Here is a 20,016-nt window from a genome sequence, read left to right as displayed (position 1 = left end):
TTTTTTTTCTTCGTCCTCTAACTAACTTAAGCGTCAAAATATCTGTATGAAATCCCTCCGATCCTTAGTTGGGGCGTTTTTTTCTTTTAACTCTTCTATTTGACATCATGACATGCATACTCAATTGTGACATTAGATTCTTTTTGCTTGGAGTCTTTTCATTATGACAAAGGTGAATATATTCGTCCCCAGCGTCTCCGTCAATCTGTCTCAGTGTCAACACGGAAGAGGTAAATCATAGATGACTACTAGCCTTTGGAATAGTGACTAGCACATAAGGGAGGTATTTACTTCGACTTTACTGAGATTCGAACCTCAGACCTCATTATAACAACACCTTATGTGCTAGCCATTAGACCTATCCGAGAGGACACTTGGAGTATTCTCATGATCAAACTCGATGTCACCTTGTTAGCACGTCATTTTCCCTTATTTCATAGGATTATTTATCCATTAGATTTTAAGTCGAGTTAAAGCGTGTGTCGTGTAAATAGTTCTGAGTGCAAGGGTGAAAATGAAAAAGTACAAATGCTAAATTTGTGTTTATAATAAATGGGTACGTTATACGTAGGGGGAGCGGGAGAACAGGAGAGGGGGCTTTTTGTGAATACGTGGTGTTTTGGAGTGGGAGGGAAAGCTTTTTGTTTTATCCGGACCATGAAAAGCATGCGTCGGCATCGGCGATGGCGATCAGCAAAGCCGACGGCCACGATGGCGGCGCGGCCTCCGAAGAGCACGCGCGCTGGTAGTCTGAGGGCCCCGCGGATACAAGAGATCAGAAGGAGGAGGAGTATGCAGCGCAGAAGATTCAGGAAGAGCCATATGCGTTTACCTGGAGGGGAGGGGAGGGGAGGGGAGGTGGAAGGACAGGCTGCAGGTAGAGGTGTACAGAAAGGAAAAAAAAGGAAAAATTCGAACGCGTTTGTCTTCTCCGTAACAAATTTAAATATCTCTTCCCTATTAATAATAATAGTAATAATAATAACTCTCTTTCCATTTTTTAAAAAATCTCATTATTTTATTGTTTTTATTTTTTAAAAAACTAAATAAAAAATTCATACATTTTTCTTTACAAAACAATGAAGGAAAGCTTCGTAAATCTCTCGTCAAATATGAAAAGAGCTCCTTTCCACTATGAGAAAGAGCCCCCATCTATGACATAAATGGAAGCTCCTAATATGCTTCAGGAGCATCCATGTTAATTTTTCTAAATACAAAATTTTTATTAAATTTTATATTTTATATAATAAAACGCTTATATCAATTACCATATTCATTTCCTAAAATTAAATTTTACTTCTCTAAATTTAGAAAATAACATTCATTCTTTATAAATATTAAAATATTATTTAATTTGGAAGAGAGAATAAAGGGGATGAATTGGATAATGAAAAGTAAATATTATATATAAGATGAGAGAAAAAATAATAAAAAATAAAAGAGAAAAGAAAATTAAAAATATAATGAAAATTTTAGGATAAATGATGTAGTGTATAGTGAAAAATAATTACCTAAATTTAATAAAATAAATTATTTACTCTAAATTTTGGAGATATTATACATGATGTGGTGATGAAGGGGGATCCACCCGAGGGAAGTCAGAGTCAAAAAGGGCAGACACGACGTGGCGGTCAAAGTCAACAATCAAAGGACAAGTTTCTAGTGGCCAAGCGACCTACTTGTCCGTCCGATCAGACGACTTCTCCGACCGGGTGGACGATAGTTTTCTACGCTCTTGTCAATATAGGAAGGGCAGTAGGTTCTTATGTTCGCAACAACCGCAGAAAGGGTCGTCCGCCCAGATTGACGGTCGGGAAGAGCTACTCAACCACGCGGTTGTAATAACTGATTGCCCAAGTGGCGAGGCGGTGGCCCCAAGCTGAGCGGCTCTCCCACTCGGCCAAGTAGTGGGACCCCTTGCCCCACTCAGCATACCTTCTTAGGAGTCTGTGCCACTGACATAGGGGCATGGTCAAGCGGTGAATCGTACGATAGAAGATTTTACCTTCACATCAAGGATATGCACGCCCCGTTAAGATAAGGTGTCAGAGATGCTTTACTGATATATCATTTCATAGGACAAGTATGGAAATGTGTAGGTGCCTTGGGACGTGTACCTACACGTTTATATGGCTCCATACGTCTTGGGACGCCTGCTTGCACATCACCACAACTCTATATAAAGGGGGGTCCAACCACCGGAGGAGGTACACACGTGCATTCTCACTGTTGAGAGCTTTCATCCACTATTTTACTATTCCTCTTTGCTACCGGTGACTAACTTGAGTGTTCGAGGGTCAACGCCGGAGACCCCTTCCGCAGCCTGACACTAACATTTCTGTTCTTACAGATCACGCGTAATCTTCGCACAGTCAATCGAGGAGTCATATCCTCAGCCAACCGTCTTTATCAAGTTTGGACAGGATCAATACATTTTAAGGCCCTAAACAAAAATATTTTGCGTAAATATTTTCTCTTACATTTTTGTTCTTCCAGAATCTGACTTTAACTAGCTTTAAAAATTAATTAAGCTAGTTAAAAATTAATTAAATATTATTAATAAAAATTAATTAGGTATTATTTTTAAAAATTAAATATAAAAATAGTTGAGAAAAAATATAATTGGCTCATTAAATATAATATTATTTTGACACATTTAATAATTAACCCTAAAACTTTAAAACAAAAAATCATTTATATCCATTTAACATTATCTTTTAAAAATAATATTCTAAAATTTAGGATAAAAAAATTACTTTATTAAATTTAGATATCTAATTTTCACTTCACAATGCATGAGTTTCTTTATAATTTATCATATATTTATTTTTTAATTATTTTTTTCCTTTCCTTCCTATTTATTAATAAATGAAGAAGATAGAAATTATTTTTTTATCAGATAAGAGGAAAGAGAAATACTATTTTAATATTTAGAAAATAAAATTTATATTAGTTATTATCTCTAATTGATGAGTTTAATTGTAAGTAAGTTGTATATATGAGTATCAACTGAACTCATTAAAGTGATCTAACTTAGGTTTATTGAGTTTTAGTTATTGGATGTAGACCTTGTATGTGTAGAACCTATAGTCACACATCTATTATCATTTATGAGTTGATAATAGATATTCACTATATATAGGGTTGATCCCCAAGAGTTTAGAGTTTTAATCTTGACAGAGCTTTTGGTTCCCCATTGACCTAAAACTTTTCGACGCCGTCACTCTTAAGCCCCTTGGAAGATCTTCATTTTCTTTCCGCTGCATCTTCTTCCACACGGATTATTTCTGGACGACGCTAAAGACAATGATGACCCTTCAATCAGGTTCTTTGTCATATTTGTTTATGCTTTATGTTATTATGTAATGTTCTCGATGAAACGAAGATCCATGCTCATATGTTCTTGTATTTCCTATATACGAATTCTTATACGGTTCTTAGAATCCATGTGACTTAGGTTTACAAGAACTAACAATTGGTATCAGAGCCATATGTTCTATTTCATCGTTTGCATTGGCAATAAAATTTAAGTTTTTCATCAATTTATTGTTTGTATATTAGATCAAGTTTTATATAAATTCTTATACCGTTCTTAGAATCCGTGTGGCTTAGGTTTTACAAGAACTAATAATTGAGCCACATGTTTTATTTCATTGTTTGCATTGGCAATAAAATTTAAGTTTTTCATTGATTTATTGTTTGTATATTAGATCAAGTTTTTCCTCGTTAATATAAATTTTTTTGATCGTCAAAAATCATCATATAAGAGAAAATTAGGATAGACTTATTTTTCGAGTGTTTCTACGAAGAATACGAAAAACAAAAAAAAATTGTTAGTATTTGATCCTGCCCCGAAGTTGAGGAGATGACAGCCGAGAAGTAACGCTGAGGTGACTCTTTGTCTTCACTGATGATCCACAAGTCGTTAGTGTCAAGCCGGGAGGGGGTTCCCGACGACGGCCCTCTGACACCCAAGTCACACATTGGTAAGTAAAGCTAGGAGCAAAGAGAAAGTGATGAATAGTGGATTCCAGGGATGTATTCTGCGTACCTCCGTGGAGGGCGATCTCTCTTCTTATATAGAGCTTCGATGGGTAGACTGAACGCTTCCCGAGTGGACACGCTTCCCCAAGCTTTCCCCAAAAGCTAGCATCGAGAAGGTGTCCTTGACATCTTACCATAACGGGACGAGCATATCTCTGCAGAGGCTGTGGAAGCTTCTTCCGTACGATTCTCTATCTTGCCGTTCGATTTTCTGTCCATCTGCGCCGATCGTCGGCAACACTAACTCCCAAAAGGATGTAGGCACGTGCCCCCCTGTCCTGTTTGTTGGCTACTAGTCTGACTGGGCTCCCCTCGGTTGGTTCGGTCGGCCGATTCTTTAATCTTATATGCATGTGTTGTGGCTGATCGGCTAGAGTATCCTTGGCCTTTATGCGTTGTAAGCTCGACCATCTCTCGCCGAACTCTTTCGGCCGATCGAGGATGGAGAGCTTTCCGATCGGTTGGTCACTTAGTTGACCCCCACTGACCTTGACGCCTACCGAAGCCCTGAACTTCCTCGGAGGTGGGCCCTCCTGAGTCATCACTGAGTCATCACCGGATCACATGTCTCCCCTTTAAGTCTAGTCGAAGGATACTGCAAGTCTGACTGACTGGACAAAATGATGCGAAAATATTACTCTCTAATCGACGTTTCGGTCGACTATGCCTCTTTTCTGGAGCTCCGTTGATTGGCCTAAGTTTTCTTCTCGAGGCGATGCCTTCAGCGGGCTGATCAGTCATTATGAGGGAGCGTCTGACCACGAGTCTGCTATTCTTGTTCGCTCAGCCCGTAGAGCCGTTGCTTTGGTACTTCCCCTTCCCTATAAGCAAAATCTCTTGGAACCCGCACCAATCCGAGGCGTTAATACGGAGCATGCCTCCTTAATTATTCTGACAACCGCCCTATGAGCGCACGCCACGTGTCACCGCCTGTTGCCGCACGCTTGAGGTGACAGGATGGGACGTGACCCTTGGCGATTTGAATTCGACGGCCAGATTTACCTCTAGGTATTCGTGCTACCGATCGGACGACCTAGCCTTGCCTTTTGATGTTTATAAGCTCACGGTCGCCGCCTTCCCCCCACCTTTACTCAACGTTCTTGTTTCCGGCGATTTCCTCAACGTTCCTCGGCGAATCCTTCTGCTTCTCTCGCTGTTCCTGCCCCCGGTGAGTCCGTTACTTTCTTCTGTAGCCCTTTTCTATTATGCCATCTCCGACACCCCTCCGGCGAACTCTTTTACCTACCCTTTGCCCCTTTTCCTTCGCTTCTCCTCGGCTTTTCTCGGTTATTTCTTCGACCATGGCCAGTACCTCGCAGCTCTCGATCCCTGTCTCGGGTCCTTGGTATGACATCATGGAGTCCAGGTTCGACGAGGGCGATGCTCGGACTCTCGTGAATACCTTTAAACTTCCTCCCGGCTATGAGATCCATGTTCCGTTGGCCACCGATCGACCATCCACTCCGCCTAGAGGCTGTGTTTGCTTCTTCCGGGACCAATTCGCGGTCGGCCTGTGGATCCCCCTCCATCCCTTTATTATAGATGTTTGTAACTATTTTGGCTTATCCCCTTCCCAGTTAGTCCCAAATTCTTTTTGCCTTTTGTGCGGGGTAATTATCTTGTTCCACTTGCATCGCATCCCTTTGACCCCTTCGATTTTCCATTACTTTTATTACCCAAAGCTTTTCGATCAGCCAGGCACCTTCCTCTTGTAGGCTCGCCCTGGCCTGGTCTTTTTTGATAGGATGTCTTCCTCTAATAAGCATTGAAGAGAGTATTTCTTTTTTGTTCACTTTCCCGATCGGCCACCCTTCCAAACCACTTGGCAACTTTCGTTGGGGCCCCAACCTTCACTGCCCCGTTATAAGAGCACTCCGACTTACTTACACACTGCCTCGATGCTGGTTGGTCAGAAGTTCAACATTCACAAGCTGCTGGAGGAAGGGGTCCTGACACTCTTCGGCCTTAGCCCGATCAGCCCATCCGAGCTGATCAACTTAGGTAAACTGTTCACCCGCTTCTTTTCCTTTTGTCTAACTGATTTCTTTCTTTATTTTGCAACCGACATCATGATGAGGGCACACTTGGTTGGGAAATCGAAGCTTACCAATGCCGACATCGACAAAGTAGTGGTCGAAGTTTTGGCCGAGCGCGGATTCCGACTGGACGATCTTCCAGAACAGACACCCATCGAGCGCGGGCTTGTTTTCATTCAAGAGGCTGGTGGGGAGTCGGGTCAGGTGTTGATCGAAGGAGCGGCGATTGGTGCGCCGATCGCAGAACTTCCAACCACTCATTCCACTCCAGAAGAGGGCTCGCTATCGGAGACGCCGCTCGAGAATACGCGCAAGAGGCGCCGATCGGAGAAAGCTGCCCGTTCAGCTTCCTCAGCGACAAGGATCATCGATCGGACTAGTATTTCTAGACCGGATGTGCAGGAGGCCGCCAATGTCTCCTCCGATCGGACACCCTCTGACCCTCTTGTCGCCTCTCCAATCACCAGCTTCCCGCCGCCATCGGGTCAGGGTCGTCTCTTAAGGTCAAGCATTCACCCCGCACCCTCTTCTTCTCGCATCGGCCGGTCGACTTCCTCTCACTCAGCCCCGACCGGCTGAAGACGCGTCACTGCCACCCTCCATCTTCCTACCGAAGAGCTTTCGGAACCGGGGGGCTTGGCGGGTCAGACTGAGCACCAGATCATCATTCGAAGCCACCTGGCCGAGGTGTGGGAGGATGCACGTGCTCGAGCGGCGACCGCGCCCCCAGGTGTGCTGGCGGATAGCCACACTAGGCAACTCACCGGCGTGAGTTTTTCTTTCAGGTCTTGCACTGGTCTGGCCTCGTCTCTGATTTACTCCAGGTTCTTATTACCGCAGTTTTGGATGGACGGCTTGGCGATGTGCCAAAGGCTCACTTTTGTGGAGGATGAGCTGAGATGATTGAAGGAGGCTCTCGGCCAATCGGGGGCCACTCATGGTCTGAACGACACTCAGGTGGCTCAACTGCAGGTTGACTTGGCCAAGAGTGAAGAGTTGTTAACCGTCGAACGGGGTAAGAGCACCGAGCAGGCCGAGTTCATCGACCGACTCAAAAAAGAGATCACTACCTTCGAGAGCAAAATCACGCTAGCCACCACCCGTAAGCAAAGGGTCATTGATGATCTGGAGAAGAAGAATGTGGAGGCCCGGGCTCTCAAGCAGAAGCTGAAACGAACAGAAGACGAGCTGAAGAAGGCGGAGGACCTCCTGGTGTCCGAACGGCAAAACCGCGAGTCTAAAGAAACCTCTTTAAGGAGCCAGCTGTCCAACAAGGATGCCGATCTTGCGGTGGTGAAGGCGGACCTGGAGAGCGCCCTTCGGCCCTAGAGGCGCATAAAGAAAGCGAGCATAGCCGCTTCGAGGAGATGAAGGTGGCCTACATCCGGTCTGACACCTTTGTTGACAAGTTCGTTGCCCAGGTTCTTAGACTCTTCGGCTACGCCGTGGACAATATCTTTGATCAACTTAAGAAAAAGGGGCACTTGCCTGCCGATCTACCCGGCACTATCATTGAACGCGATCAACTCAATGACTCTATCCCTGACGATGCTTTGGATTATTTGGAATGAACCCTTAAAAACCTTTCCTTTTGTTCACCTTGCTAGTTAATCTTTGAACTGTGCTTTTGTCTGCCCCGTAAGTACCCGGTCGACAGAAATTTTAAGGCACAACTCGGGTTTGCTTCATATTCGACGTCTTTCTCCGTTTTTTCGGTGGCTTTCGAATATGACAAAGCGATCGTCTCGACCCATACTTATCCGACCGACGATTTAGGTGCAATTTTGATGACGCGAGGGTTTAAGGTCGCCACTCGATCGCCGATGACGTGAGGGTTTAAGGTCGTCGCTCGATCACCGATGATGCAAGGGTTTAAGGTTTCCACTCGACCGCTGATGACGCGAGGGTTTAAGGTCGCCGCTCGACCGCCGATGACGCGAGGGTTTAAGGTCGCCGCTCGACCGCCGATGACGCGTTGGTTAGACGAGGACTTGAGGAAACTCTGAGTTGTTTTCTTCCCACATTCAACAAGGATATACAAACGAAGGGATACATGAATTCATTCGTGCACCTCTTCACCTAGCTCTATAGGGTTGGAGGTGGTTCGCACTCCACGGTCAATCCAGCTTTCTTCCCTCGGCGTCTTCCAAATAGTAGGGGCTTGAGCATATCTTTTCCAACACTTTGAACGGACCTGCCTATGGAGCTTCCAACTTCTTGACATCGCCGACCGGCCTGACCTTCTTCCATACTAGATCGCCCGACTGAAAAGATCTAGGGATTACCCGCCGATTGTAGTTTTTCCGCATCCTTTGCCTATACACTGTCAACCGAGCGGCTGCCTTATCATGAACCTCATTGACCATATCGAGTTCCATCAGCCTCCGCTCCTCATTTCCTTCGTCGTAATGCAACACCCGATCAGACTCTACTTCGATTTCCACTGGGACTACCGCTTCCCCATCGTATACTAGATGGAACAGAGTGACACCAGTTCCCTCTTTGGGTGTCGTATGCAGCGCCCATAATACACTCGGCAGCTCATCCATCCAACTACCTCCCATGTGATCGAGCCGGGCGCGCAGTATTCTGAGAATCTCTCGGTTGGTGACCTCCGCTTGTCCATTGCTCTGGGGGTAGGCTACGGAGGTGAAAGCTTGCTGTATGCCATAGCCCTCGCACCATTCTTTCAGCTCTTGGCCGGTGAACTGTCTCCCATTGTCCGAAACAAGCCGGCGTGGAATGCTGAACCGACATATGATATTCTGCCATATGAACTTCTTGACCATACTTCTATTATCCTTGCTAGCGGTTCGACTTCCACCCATTTGGAGAAGTAATCCACAGCTACCAGCAAGAACTTTCTTTGACCAGTTGCCATAAGAAAAGGGTCGACTATGTCCATACCCCATTGGTCAAACGGGCAGGCCATAGTGGATGCCTTCATCTCCGTGGTCGGTCGGTGTGTCAAACTATGATACCTTTGGCAGGACAAGCAGGTGGCCACCGCTCGGTTTGCATATTCCTGGAGCATGGGCCAGAAATATCCTGCCAGGATGACTTTCCTGGCCAATGACTGCCCACCCAGATGCCCCCCGTGTTGGGGTTGTAAGGTTGTAAATATAGTTCCACATTGAAAACACATGGAAAAGGCTTATAAGAGAAAAGATATCTTCATTGGAATGAGACCTTTTAGGTAGAGCCCAAGAGCAAAACCATGAGGGCTTAGGCCCAAAGTGGACAATATCATACCATTGTGGAGATATTTAAATTCTCTTCGATCGTACAATTGGTATCAGAGACTGGACTACTAGAAGGTTTAACCGTTGACTGTGCACAAGAGCTATGATATGATTGAGCCATGTGGGTACAATATTGACCTCAAACAAAGAAAATGACTCTACCCAAAAGGCCTCATTCCAATGGGATGCCCTGTGTTTGAGCTCCTCTTGGAGGATGTATTCGGCGTCCTCCGAGCCCACACATTTGAGCAGAGGGCGGGAGAATGCCTTTTTATATAGTTGCTCGCCTACCAGTGTGAACCGGGCGGCTCTCCTCCTTAAACTCCGATCGGCGTCGTGATTTCCAGTTAAAATTCCCGATTGGAGGAGCTTCACGATGGGTGCCCTCCAATCATCCAGAAATGGTATTCCTCTCGCTCGGTCAACGTGCACCACTAGGGAGACTTGCTCTATCGGACAATTGGTGACGATCGGCGTTAGTGCGCTAGCCAACTTTGTCAGTTCATCTGCTATTTGGTTCTCCGATCGGGGAATCTTGCATACGATGACCTCTTGGAAGCTCGCCTTGAGCCTCTCAAAGGCCTCCGCATATAGCCTGAGTCGAGAGCTATTGATCTCGAACGTTCCGTTCAGCTGCTGCGTGGCCAATTGTGAATCTGAATGTATGAGTACCTTGGTTGCCCCGACGTGTCGAGCAGCTTGCAGACCGGCTATGAGAGCTTCGTACTCGGCTTCGTTGTTGGTGGCCCGGTGATCCAGCCGAATGGATAACTGCACCCGGTCCTCTCTAGGAGAGATGAGTAATATACCGATCCCACTTCCTTGGCGAGCGAACGAACCATCCACGTACACCTTCCATGAGGACTCAGGTTCCAGATTTTGTACTTCCGCGACAAAGTCCGCCAGGGCCTGTGCTTTTATGGCAGACCGAGGTTGATACTGGATGTCAAATTCACTGAGCTCAGTGGTCCATTTGATTAGCCGGCCGGACGCTCCGGGGTTGAGCAGAACTCGACCCAAGGCGCTGTTGGTCATCACAATTATGGAGTGGGCCATGAAATAAGGTCGGAGCCTTCGAGCGGCGAGGATCAACGCTTAAGCGAGCTTTTCGAGACTAGTGTAGCGAGACTCAGCATCTTTCAATATATGGCTCAAAAAAATACACTGGTTGTTGTTCTCCCCCCTCTTGCTTGATTAATGCCGATCCGATCGCATACTCAGTGGATGATAGATAAATCCAAAGCGGCTCCTCGACAGTTGGTTTGGCCAAGACGGGCAGGGAGATGAGATATTGTTTGAGCTCCTCGAAGGCCCGATAACACTCATTGTCCCATTGGAACTTGGTCGCTCACCGTAATATCTTAAAGAATGGCAAACTCTGGTCGGATGACCTGGAGATGAACCTTGATAGGACCGTGATTCTTCCGGTTAGCCTCTGCACTTCTTTCAAATTGCGGGGCGGTGGCATGTCCTGGATCGCCTTTACTTTGCCGGGGTTCGCCTCAATTCCTCGGTCGGTGATGATGTAGCCCAAAAAATGCCCGCTCTTAGCACCGAACAGATACTTGGTCGGGTTGAGCTTGATCCCGAAAGTTCTCAGCGTCCGGCAGGTTTCTTCTACGTCTGCACAAAGGTCGACCGATCGGAGAGATTTAATGAGGATGTCGTCGACATATACCTCCAAATTTCGCCCGATCTGCTTTCGGAACACTTTGTTCATCATCCTCTGATAGGTGGCGCCAGCGTTCTTTAGCCCGAACGGCATGACCTTGTAGCAGAACGTCCCATCAGTAGTGACGAAGCTGACCTTCTCCTGATCTTCGCGCGTGAGTGGTACCTGGTGGTAGCCTTGATAGACATCAAGCATGCAAATCAACTCGCATTCGACCGTCGAGTCCACCATCTGGTCGATCCGTGGTAAGGGGTAGGCATCCTTGGGACATGCCTTGTTTAAGTCTCTGAAGTCGATGCATACTCGCCATTATTACCTAGCTTGGAGACCAACACTACGTTGGCGAGCCAGGTCGAAAATTGAATCTCCCTGATGTGTCCGACCTCTAGCAGCTTGTCAACCTCGACCCAGATGATCAAATCTTGCTCGACACTGAAGTCGCACTTCCTTTGCTTGACTGGTTGAGCGTCTGGCTGAACGTGCAGTTCATGCTGTGCCACGCTCGGGTCGACTCCAGGCAGTTCGTGGGTCGACCAGGCGAATACGTCGTGGTTCCTTCGCAGGCAGGCGATCAGCTCCTCCTTTTGCTGGTCTGGCAGATCGGAGGCTATGAAAGTAGTAGCTTCTGATCGGCTCGGGTGTATCTGTATCTCCTCCTTGTCGTCGTACACCAGTGTGGGAGGCTTTTCCCTGATGACTTTCACTTCCAACCGTGGGCATTTCCTGGCGACTTTAGCTTCCTCCTTGACCATTTCAACGTAGCAACGCCGGGCTGCCACCTGGTCCCCTCGGACCTCACCCACCAGCTTCCCAACAGGAAATTTAATTTTTTGGCAATAGGTTGACACCACTGCCTGAAACTCGTTGAGAGTCAGTCGGCCTAATATCACGTTGTACGCTGAGGGTGCATCCACCACAATAAAATTCGTGGTGCGCGTCCTAACCAGTGACTCTTCTCCGAGCGAGATGGCTAGCCTCGCTTGCCCAATCGGCAAGACTTCGTTGCCGGTGAAACCATATAGCGGAGTTGCCATAGGAAGGAGCTCGACCCGATAAATTTGTAATAAATCAAATGCTTGCTTAAAAATAATATTTACCGAACTTCCCGTGTCGATGAAAGTCCGGCGGATGGTGTAGTTGGCGATTACCGCCTTGATGATCAGCGCGTCATCATGAGGGACCTCCACTTCCTCCAAGTCCTTGGGGCCAAAACTGATCTCTGGCCCTTCCGCCTTTTCCTTGTTGCAACCCACCGCGTAAATTGATAATTGCCGAGTGTGGCTCTTCCGAGCTCGGTTGGAGTCTCCTCCAGTCGGGCCACCTGAGATCATTCCGATTTCTTCGCGGGAGGCGTTTCTTCTATTTTCTTCCTCTCGTGTAGGGTGCCTATTCTGATCGGCGGAAACGCGAGTAGGGCTCCGATCTCGCGGATGATGCCCTTGTTGGTCACACGCCTTCCGACCATCGGTCCTTTGCTCGGTTCTGCGTTTGGGATGCTGCTCTGGGGTGGGCGACCGGTGCTGGTATTCCCTCATCTTTGGTCGGTGCACATCAGGGTCGCCACGACACTCCCAGGTGTTGTGCGTTCCTAACTGGTGGAATTTACAGAACATTGGGGTCCATTTTTTGCCCTTCTTCTGCCGATTGGCCTCCATATGCATTGCATGCGTCCTTGGCTCGGGATACTGTTGTACTCCTGTGGCCCGGGGTCCGCACGTCCTCCGCGTTGATATATTTTGTGGCCTTCTTATGCAAATGGGCGAAATCTCATGGTGGCCTACGGATGAGTGACCGAAAAAATTTGCCTTCTACGAGTCCCTGGGTGAAAGAGTTCACTAGTACATCCGGGGAGACTGTTGGTATATCCATCGTCACTTGGTTAAAGCGCTGGATATAGGTCCTGAGCGTTTCTCGAGGACCTTGCTTCAGCGAGAACAAGTTGAGGCTTGTCTTCTGATGTCGGCAACTACTCGCAAAATGGTGCAGGAAGGCAGCCTGGAAATCCTTGAAGTTATGGATGGACCCGATCGACATCCTGGTGAACCATCACTGAGCAGGCCCCGATAGGGTTGTCAAGAAGACACTACACTTCACCCCATCGGTGTATTGGTGCAGTGTGGCCGCGTTGTCGAACTTGGCCAAGTGATCGTCCAGGTCAGCACTCCCATTGTACTCCCCGATCGCCAACGGGGTGTAATGGCGAGGTAGGGGATCCTCCATAATTCCTCGCGAGAATTGATTGTTGACCCGTTCGGGCGAATCATCATCTCGTGGCGCTTTTCCCTTCCTAGCATCCCTTTCGGGCGCCTCATCTAACGAGCAGCCCTGGTCTCGACGGTCTCGGCCTCCTTCCTCCCAGGGCATCCGGAACAACGCTCGGTGGAAGGGGATCAATGCGTTGGGTACTGGTCCAAACATGTCTGATTTTATGCAGATTTCTTGGTCGGCCACGGGTTCATTCTCTCGACCCTGATCTCCAGGTTGGCCGGATCCTGAGACGGCTGGTTCTTGTGCTGGGCGTTCGGCCAAAACTCATTGCTACTGTTCCATCGCCCTCGCCACTCCGGCCTGGATCATCTTTTCCAATTCTTCTGTCATCAGCGTTACGATCGTAGGTCGTTCGACTTCTTCCATCTTCTGCTTCCGGGTTCAGGTTGAAGTTCCCACAGACGGCGTAAATTTGATCCTGCCCCGAAGTTGAGGAGATGGCAGCCGGGAAGTAACACTGAGGTGACTCTTTGTCTTCACTGATGATCCTATATTACTGCAACCACAAGTCATTAGTGCCAAGCCGGGAGGGAGTTCCCGGTGACGACCCTCCGACGCCCAAGTCACACACAGGCAAGTAAAGCTAGGAGCAAAGAGAAAGTGATGAATAGTGGATTCCAGGGATGTATTCTGCGTACCTCCGCGGAGGGCGATCTCCCTTCTTATATAGAGCTTTGATGGATAGACTGCACGCATCTCAAGTGGACACGCTTCCCCAAGCTTTCCCCAAAAGCTAGCATCGAGAAGGTATCCCTGACATCTTACCATAACGGGACGAGCATATCTCTGCAAAGGCGGCGGAAGCTTCTCCCGTACGATTCTCTGTCTTGTTGTTCGATTTTCTGTCCATCTGCGCCGATCGTCGGCGACATTAACTCCCAAAAGGATGTAGACACGTGTCTCCCCTGTCCTGTTTGTTGGCTACTAGTCTGACTGGGCTCCCTTCGATTGGTTCGGTCGATCGATTCTTTAATCTTATATGTCTGTGCTGTGGTTGATCGGCTAGAGTATCCTTGGCCTTTGTGCGCTGTAAGCTCGGCCATCTCTCGCCGAACTCTTCCGCCGATCGGGGATGAAGAGCTTTCCGATCGGCTAGTCACTTAGTTGACCCCCATTGACCTTACGCTTACCGAAGTCCTGAACTTCCTCGGAGGTGGGCCCTCCTGAGTTATCACCGGATCAGTATTTAATCTAATTTTAAGAAAAATTATGATAGTTCAATCAATTACTTTGGTTGGTCAATCAATCGATTGTCGAGTCTAATTTTTTTTTAAAAATAATTAAAATTTAATTAATTAACCGTCTTAAATTCACAATTAATTTATTTTTAATTCGATTGAAATTGTATTTCATCTCGATGAAACAGTATGCTTCCTGTTTCAGGGAGAACACTGTTTCAATTGAAACAATGTTTCATAAGGAAAAGAAATAGTGTTTCAATTCGTAAGGGAAAAACCCAACTGTTTCAATTGAAACAACATTTTAAAAAAACAAATTGTTCGACATCAACACTTTATAAAAAAAAAAAAATCTACTGTTTCAACAAAACAATATTTCAATAATTAAAAAACATTATTTTTCTAATGCATAAATAATTAAGGAATTATATAATATTTAATTCTAGAACTTTTCATAACTTTTAACTTCCGAAAAGCGAAGGGAGTTATATATATATATATATATATATATATATATATATATATATATATATATATATATATATATATATATATATATATATAGTAAATTTTTAAATCGATTAGGTAAAATTAATTGACTGTCATATGGTATCAATTGATTGATAAGTCTAATTTAGAGTTGTTAATGTTGATTAAGTAATTTCTGTTCGAATTAAGTTCTTATAATTTTATTAAGTCTATCCATATAACGTGCTACCAAGTTGAACTAATGTATTAGTCCAAGGAAAGACATCTTAGATAGGTTTAGTAGATTTTGTGTTGGTAAACCTATATCTATGCTAAAAGTAATCGCCCCAAAGGAAGGTTGCTTTTATACCAGATATATGTATAAAGTAGTTTACAACTATGAAATAAAATATTATTTTATTTAGATCATGCACAAAATATGTCGATCCAAAGGAAGACATATTATGTGGCCGATTAAGGTTGTTGTGAGATATAGATCAAAATATAACTCATATAAAGTATCATATTATGCACACAATGAGTCGACGCAAAGGAAGACACATTGTGTGCCCAATTAAAGTTTGAGTTATATTAAAGAGTATCGCTAACAAATAATGTGTCGACCGCTCAGCGATGCTACGTCGAGATGATCAAGTCCGAAGCGAGAAGCGCTCGGAAGAATCCGCGCTTGGAGGTAAACACAATCACTGAAAAGCCTCCTACATTGGTGTACAAAGAGAAGGAGGAGGTTCAGATCCATCCCAGCCGAACGGAAGCAACCACCTTTATTGCCGCCGACCTGGAGGTGGAGAAGAAGGCAGAGTTGGTCGCCTGCCTTAGACAAAATCATGATGTGTTCGCATGATCGACACATGAGCTTCCTGGTATCTCCCCTAGTGTGACTCAGCATGAGCTACATGTCCGACCGAATGCTCGGCCGGTGAAGCAAAGAAAGAGGTACTTTAGCGCGAAGTAAAATTTGTTCATCTGGTCAGGGATAGAGAAGTTGCTGGAGGCTGGCCATATTAAGGAAGTTCAATTCCTGAGCTTGCTAGCCAATGTGGTGCTAGTCTCCAAGCCAGACAAAAAATGGTGGGTCTGCATCGACTTCCATGATTTGAATAAGACATACCCAAAAGATTTCTATCCGTTACCCAGGATAGACTAGATGGTGGACTCGACGACGGATTGTGAACTGATCTGCATGCTCGACGCATACCAAGGGTATCACCAAGTGTCGCTCGCCCGAGAAGTCCAGGAGAAGATTAGCTTCATTACGGCCGACGAAACGTACTACTACAACATCATGCCGTTCGGACTCAAGAATGTTGGAGCCACTTACCAGAGGTTGATGAACAAGGTGTTCCGACGGTAAATCGACCGTAATATGGAGATATACGTCGGTGACATATTAATAAAATCCCTCTGAGCTACTGACCTGTGTGCAGATATCGAGGAGACCTACCGAGCGCTGAGGGCTTATGGAATAAAGCTGAACCCCAGCAAGTGTCTATTTGACACGAAGAGTGGTCGCTTCTTGGGTTATATCGTCACTAAGCGGGGCATTGAAGCCAATCCAAGCAAAGTCAAAGAGTTGCAAGACATGTCGCCACCTCGGAACTTGAAGGAAGCTCAACGACTGACCGGTCGGATCATGACGCTGTCCAGATTCATATCTAAATCATCCAATCGAAGCCTGTCATTTTTCAAAGTGCTTCACCGAGCTACAAAATTCTAGTGGGACGTCGAGTGCGATCGGGCATTGGAAGAGCTTAAGGAATATTTTAACTCATTGCTAGTATTATCCAAGCTAATTGTTGGTGAGCCGCTCTGGATCTATTTATCATCCAACGAGTATGCGGTTGGGTCGACTCTAGTTAGGTAGAACGACCAAGAACAATAGCATGTATACTTTTTAAGCCATATATTGAAGGATGCAGAGTCTCACTACACAAGTCTGGAAAAATTAGCTTATGCTTTAATTTTCGTAGCTCAGAGGCTTCGTCCATATTTCGTCGCACACTCAATCATCGTGCTGGCTAACAGCTCCTTGGGATGAGTTCTTCTCAACCCCGAGGCATCAGGAAGACTGATCAAATAGACAATCGAGCTGAGCGAACTTTACATACAATATCAACCCCGAGCGGCAATCAAGGCTCAAGCCTTAGCAAATTTCGTCATAGAGGTTCAAAGTGATGAACCGGAGGCAACGTGGAACATATATGTGTTAGAGTGTATACTAAAAGCCTAGCTTTTGGTATAAACATTTATCTAGAAATAAGAATCACATTGGTCAAATATCTACATTTATGATAAATGTAGTTGTTCAATTAATTTATATTGTAGATAACATGGTGTGTGGTGTCACACACAGAGGATCATGTTATCAGTACCTTATAAATTATAAACAGTAGCTCACGACCATAATGGAAAGGAACAAACCATTGGAAGGTCGTAGTGTAATTAGGTATTAGTTTATCTTAACTATATAATTACACTAGTACACTTAGAGTGTATTGAGTAGGACCATTAGAGGTCGTTTCTTTTATACTGACTTTATAAAGAAACAAAGACCTCAGTTATTATGGAAGTGTGTGCTCTTAATCCTAATATAATAACAAGCACATATGTTTGATATTTATTTCTTTAATTTATCAATGGGTGAGATTTAGTTCGATGAATCAATAAACCCGATAAGTTGGGAAATGGTATCACTTATAGTGTGTTGTTGATTATAGAAGGAAACTGTGTCCTAGAGATACTAGGTTGATAATGTCCCCAAGAGGAGCTCATAAGGATTGTCATGTTAAACCTCGCAGTGGACTTAGTCCGACATGACGATAAGGTTGAGTGGTACTACTGGACCTAGATATTAATTAAATGAGTTGTCAAGAACTCACTTAATTAGTGGACATTCGATATCTTAAACACAGGGAGACTAACATACTCATAATAAGAAGGAGCCCAAAAATGTAATTTGGGATTGGTGCGGTAGTTCAATGATAGTTCTCTAGTGGAATGAATTATCATTGATAAAATTGTGTGTGGCGAACACGGATGCTTAATTTTATCGAGACCAAAACCAATTCCTCCTCTCGGTCCCTATCGTAGCCTCTTATTTATAGAGTTCTATACCCACCATACCCACCTTCTATACCCACTAATGACGGCCAAGCTAGCTTGGGAACCAAGCTAGGGCCTACCTAGGTATGGCCGGCCCTAGCTTGAACCCAAGCTAGTGGGGCGGCCAAATTAAATTAAAAAGGAATTTTAATTTTAGTTTTTATTATGTGGAAGAAATAATTTTTAAAGAGAATTAAAATTAAAATATCTCTCTTGTAAAAGATCTACAAAAGATTAAAGAAAGAAATTAGATCTCTTCCTTATTTGTAGATTGATGAGTTATTTTATTTTCTCTTTAAAATTATCCACATGTTGATAAAATTAAAATTATAGAAATTTCCTTTATCAACCATGAAGAGATTTTTAAAGAGAAATTTTATTTTTAAAATTTCCGGAAACAAATTAGGAAGTTTTAATTTGTTGATTAAAACTTGTCTAATTTATTTCCTCTAGAAGTGGCCGGCCATTAGAGATTAAATTGGGAAATTTTATTTATTTTTTCTCAATTAAATCATGTCAAGGAAATTAAGGAAATTTTATTGTAATTAAATTTCCTAATTTGCCTAGGCCAAGGAATATAAAAGAAGGGGTGAGGCTGCATTCATGGGGGACATCATCTATTATTATTCTCCTCTTTTTTCCTTGGTGTGGCGGCCTTCCTTTCCTTCTCCTCTCCTTTTGATGGCCGAAACCTATCTTCTTCGTGGAGCTTTTGTTGGTGGCCGGATCAAGGAAGAAGAAGAAGCAAGTCTCGCTCTAGCATCCCTTGAGCATGGTGGTGGTCAAATTCTTCATGCTTGAAGAAAGTTATTTTGCCGGCCATCTTCTTCTTTTCTTCCTCTTTGTGGTGGCCGAAACTTATATCTTGCTTGGAGCTCTTGTGGTGGCCGGATACTACTTGGAGAAGAAGAAGAAGAAGGAGAGGAAGCTAGCATATCTTGGAGCTTGGTTGATGTTTTGATTTTCTTCCTTGGTGAAGCTTCCTTGTTGTGGCCGAACCTAGCTAGGAGGAGAAGAAGGTGGTTGGTGGTTTCTCATCTTGGTAGATCGTTGCCCACACAACGTCCGAGGTTAGAAGAGGAATACGGTAGAAGATCAAGAGGTCTTTCTAGAAGGTATAACTAGTAGTTTTTCCTTTTCCACATCATACTAGTTATTTATGGAAATAATACCAAATACAAGAGGCCCAACATATGGGAGCCGTTAATGTCCTCATCCACTTGGACTCTCAGTTGGCCATTCAGCAGCTATCCGGGATGTTCGAGATAAGTAATGTCTGACCCAGGCTCTATGCGGAGGCCTTCGAGAAGCTGAAGACCAACTTTCAAGAGATTATCATACAAAAAATCCCTCGATCGGAGAAGCAGACAGCAGATGAGTTGGCAAAATTAGCCAGTTTGTTATTGTCGATCATCATAGGGCATCCGATCGAACAGGTCTCGCTAGTGGCGCATATTGATCGAATGGAAGGAATGACCTTCCCGACCGACTGGAGGACAACTCTGATAGAATTTCTGCGGTCGAGAGTAACACCTACCGATCAGGAAGAAGCTCGCCTGCTGAAAAACAGGGCCAGACGGTTCACATTGGTCGGGGACCAGCTTTATAAGAGAGCCTTCTCCAAGCCCTACTCAAATGCGTCGGATCAGAAGATGTCGAATACATTCTGCGGGAGGTGCACCAAGGTTCCTGCGGAGGCCATCCGGGCGACCGTGCGTTACCTCGAAAGATACTCCTAGCCGGATATTTTTGGCCGACCCTCCAAGAAGATGTTGCTCGGACGGTGGCCACCTGTTTATCCTGTCAAAAGTATCATAATCTTCCGCACTGCCTAACCGAGGAAATGAAGGTGCCCACAATATCTTGCTTGTTCGACCAATAGGGTATGGATATCGTTGGGTCATTCCCGATGGCGACCGGTCAACGGAAATTCTTGCTCATCGCGGTGGACTACTTCTCGAAGTGGGTGGAAGCTGAGTCACTTG

At 45.1% G+C, this 20,016-nt stretch overlaps 1 protein-coding gene across 1 annotated transcript; it reads right to left on the bottom strand.

The window, feature by feature from the left end:
- Window positions 1-8,278: 8,278 nt before the first annotated feature.
- On the bottom strand, window positions 8,279-11,225 carry LOC121990751. The gene is made up of 3 exons (XM_042544828.1): window positions 11,034-11,225; window positions 9,485-10,261; window positions 8,279-8,944 (listed from the first exon to the last, which is right to left on the bottom strand). Exons 1-3 carry the CDS (start codon window positions 11,223-11,225, stop codon window positions 8,279-8,281), a joined length of 1,635 nt encoding a protein of 544 aa, XP_042400762.1.
- Between the last annotated feature and the right edge of the window lie 8,791 nt (window positions 11,226-20,016).

Source organism: Zingiber officinale, chromosome 6B (assembly GCF_018446385.1).
Source record: "Zingiber officinale cultivar Zhangliang chromosome 6B, Zo_v1.1, whole genome shotgun sequence".
In the NCBI taxonomy this organism is placed as follows: Eukaryota; Viridiplantae; Streptophyta; class Magnoliopsida; order Zingiberales; family Zingiberaceae; genus Zingiber; species Zingiber officinale.
This window is presented reverse-complemented; position numbering and strand designations above follow the sequence as displayed.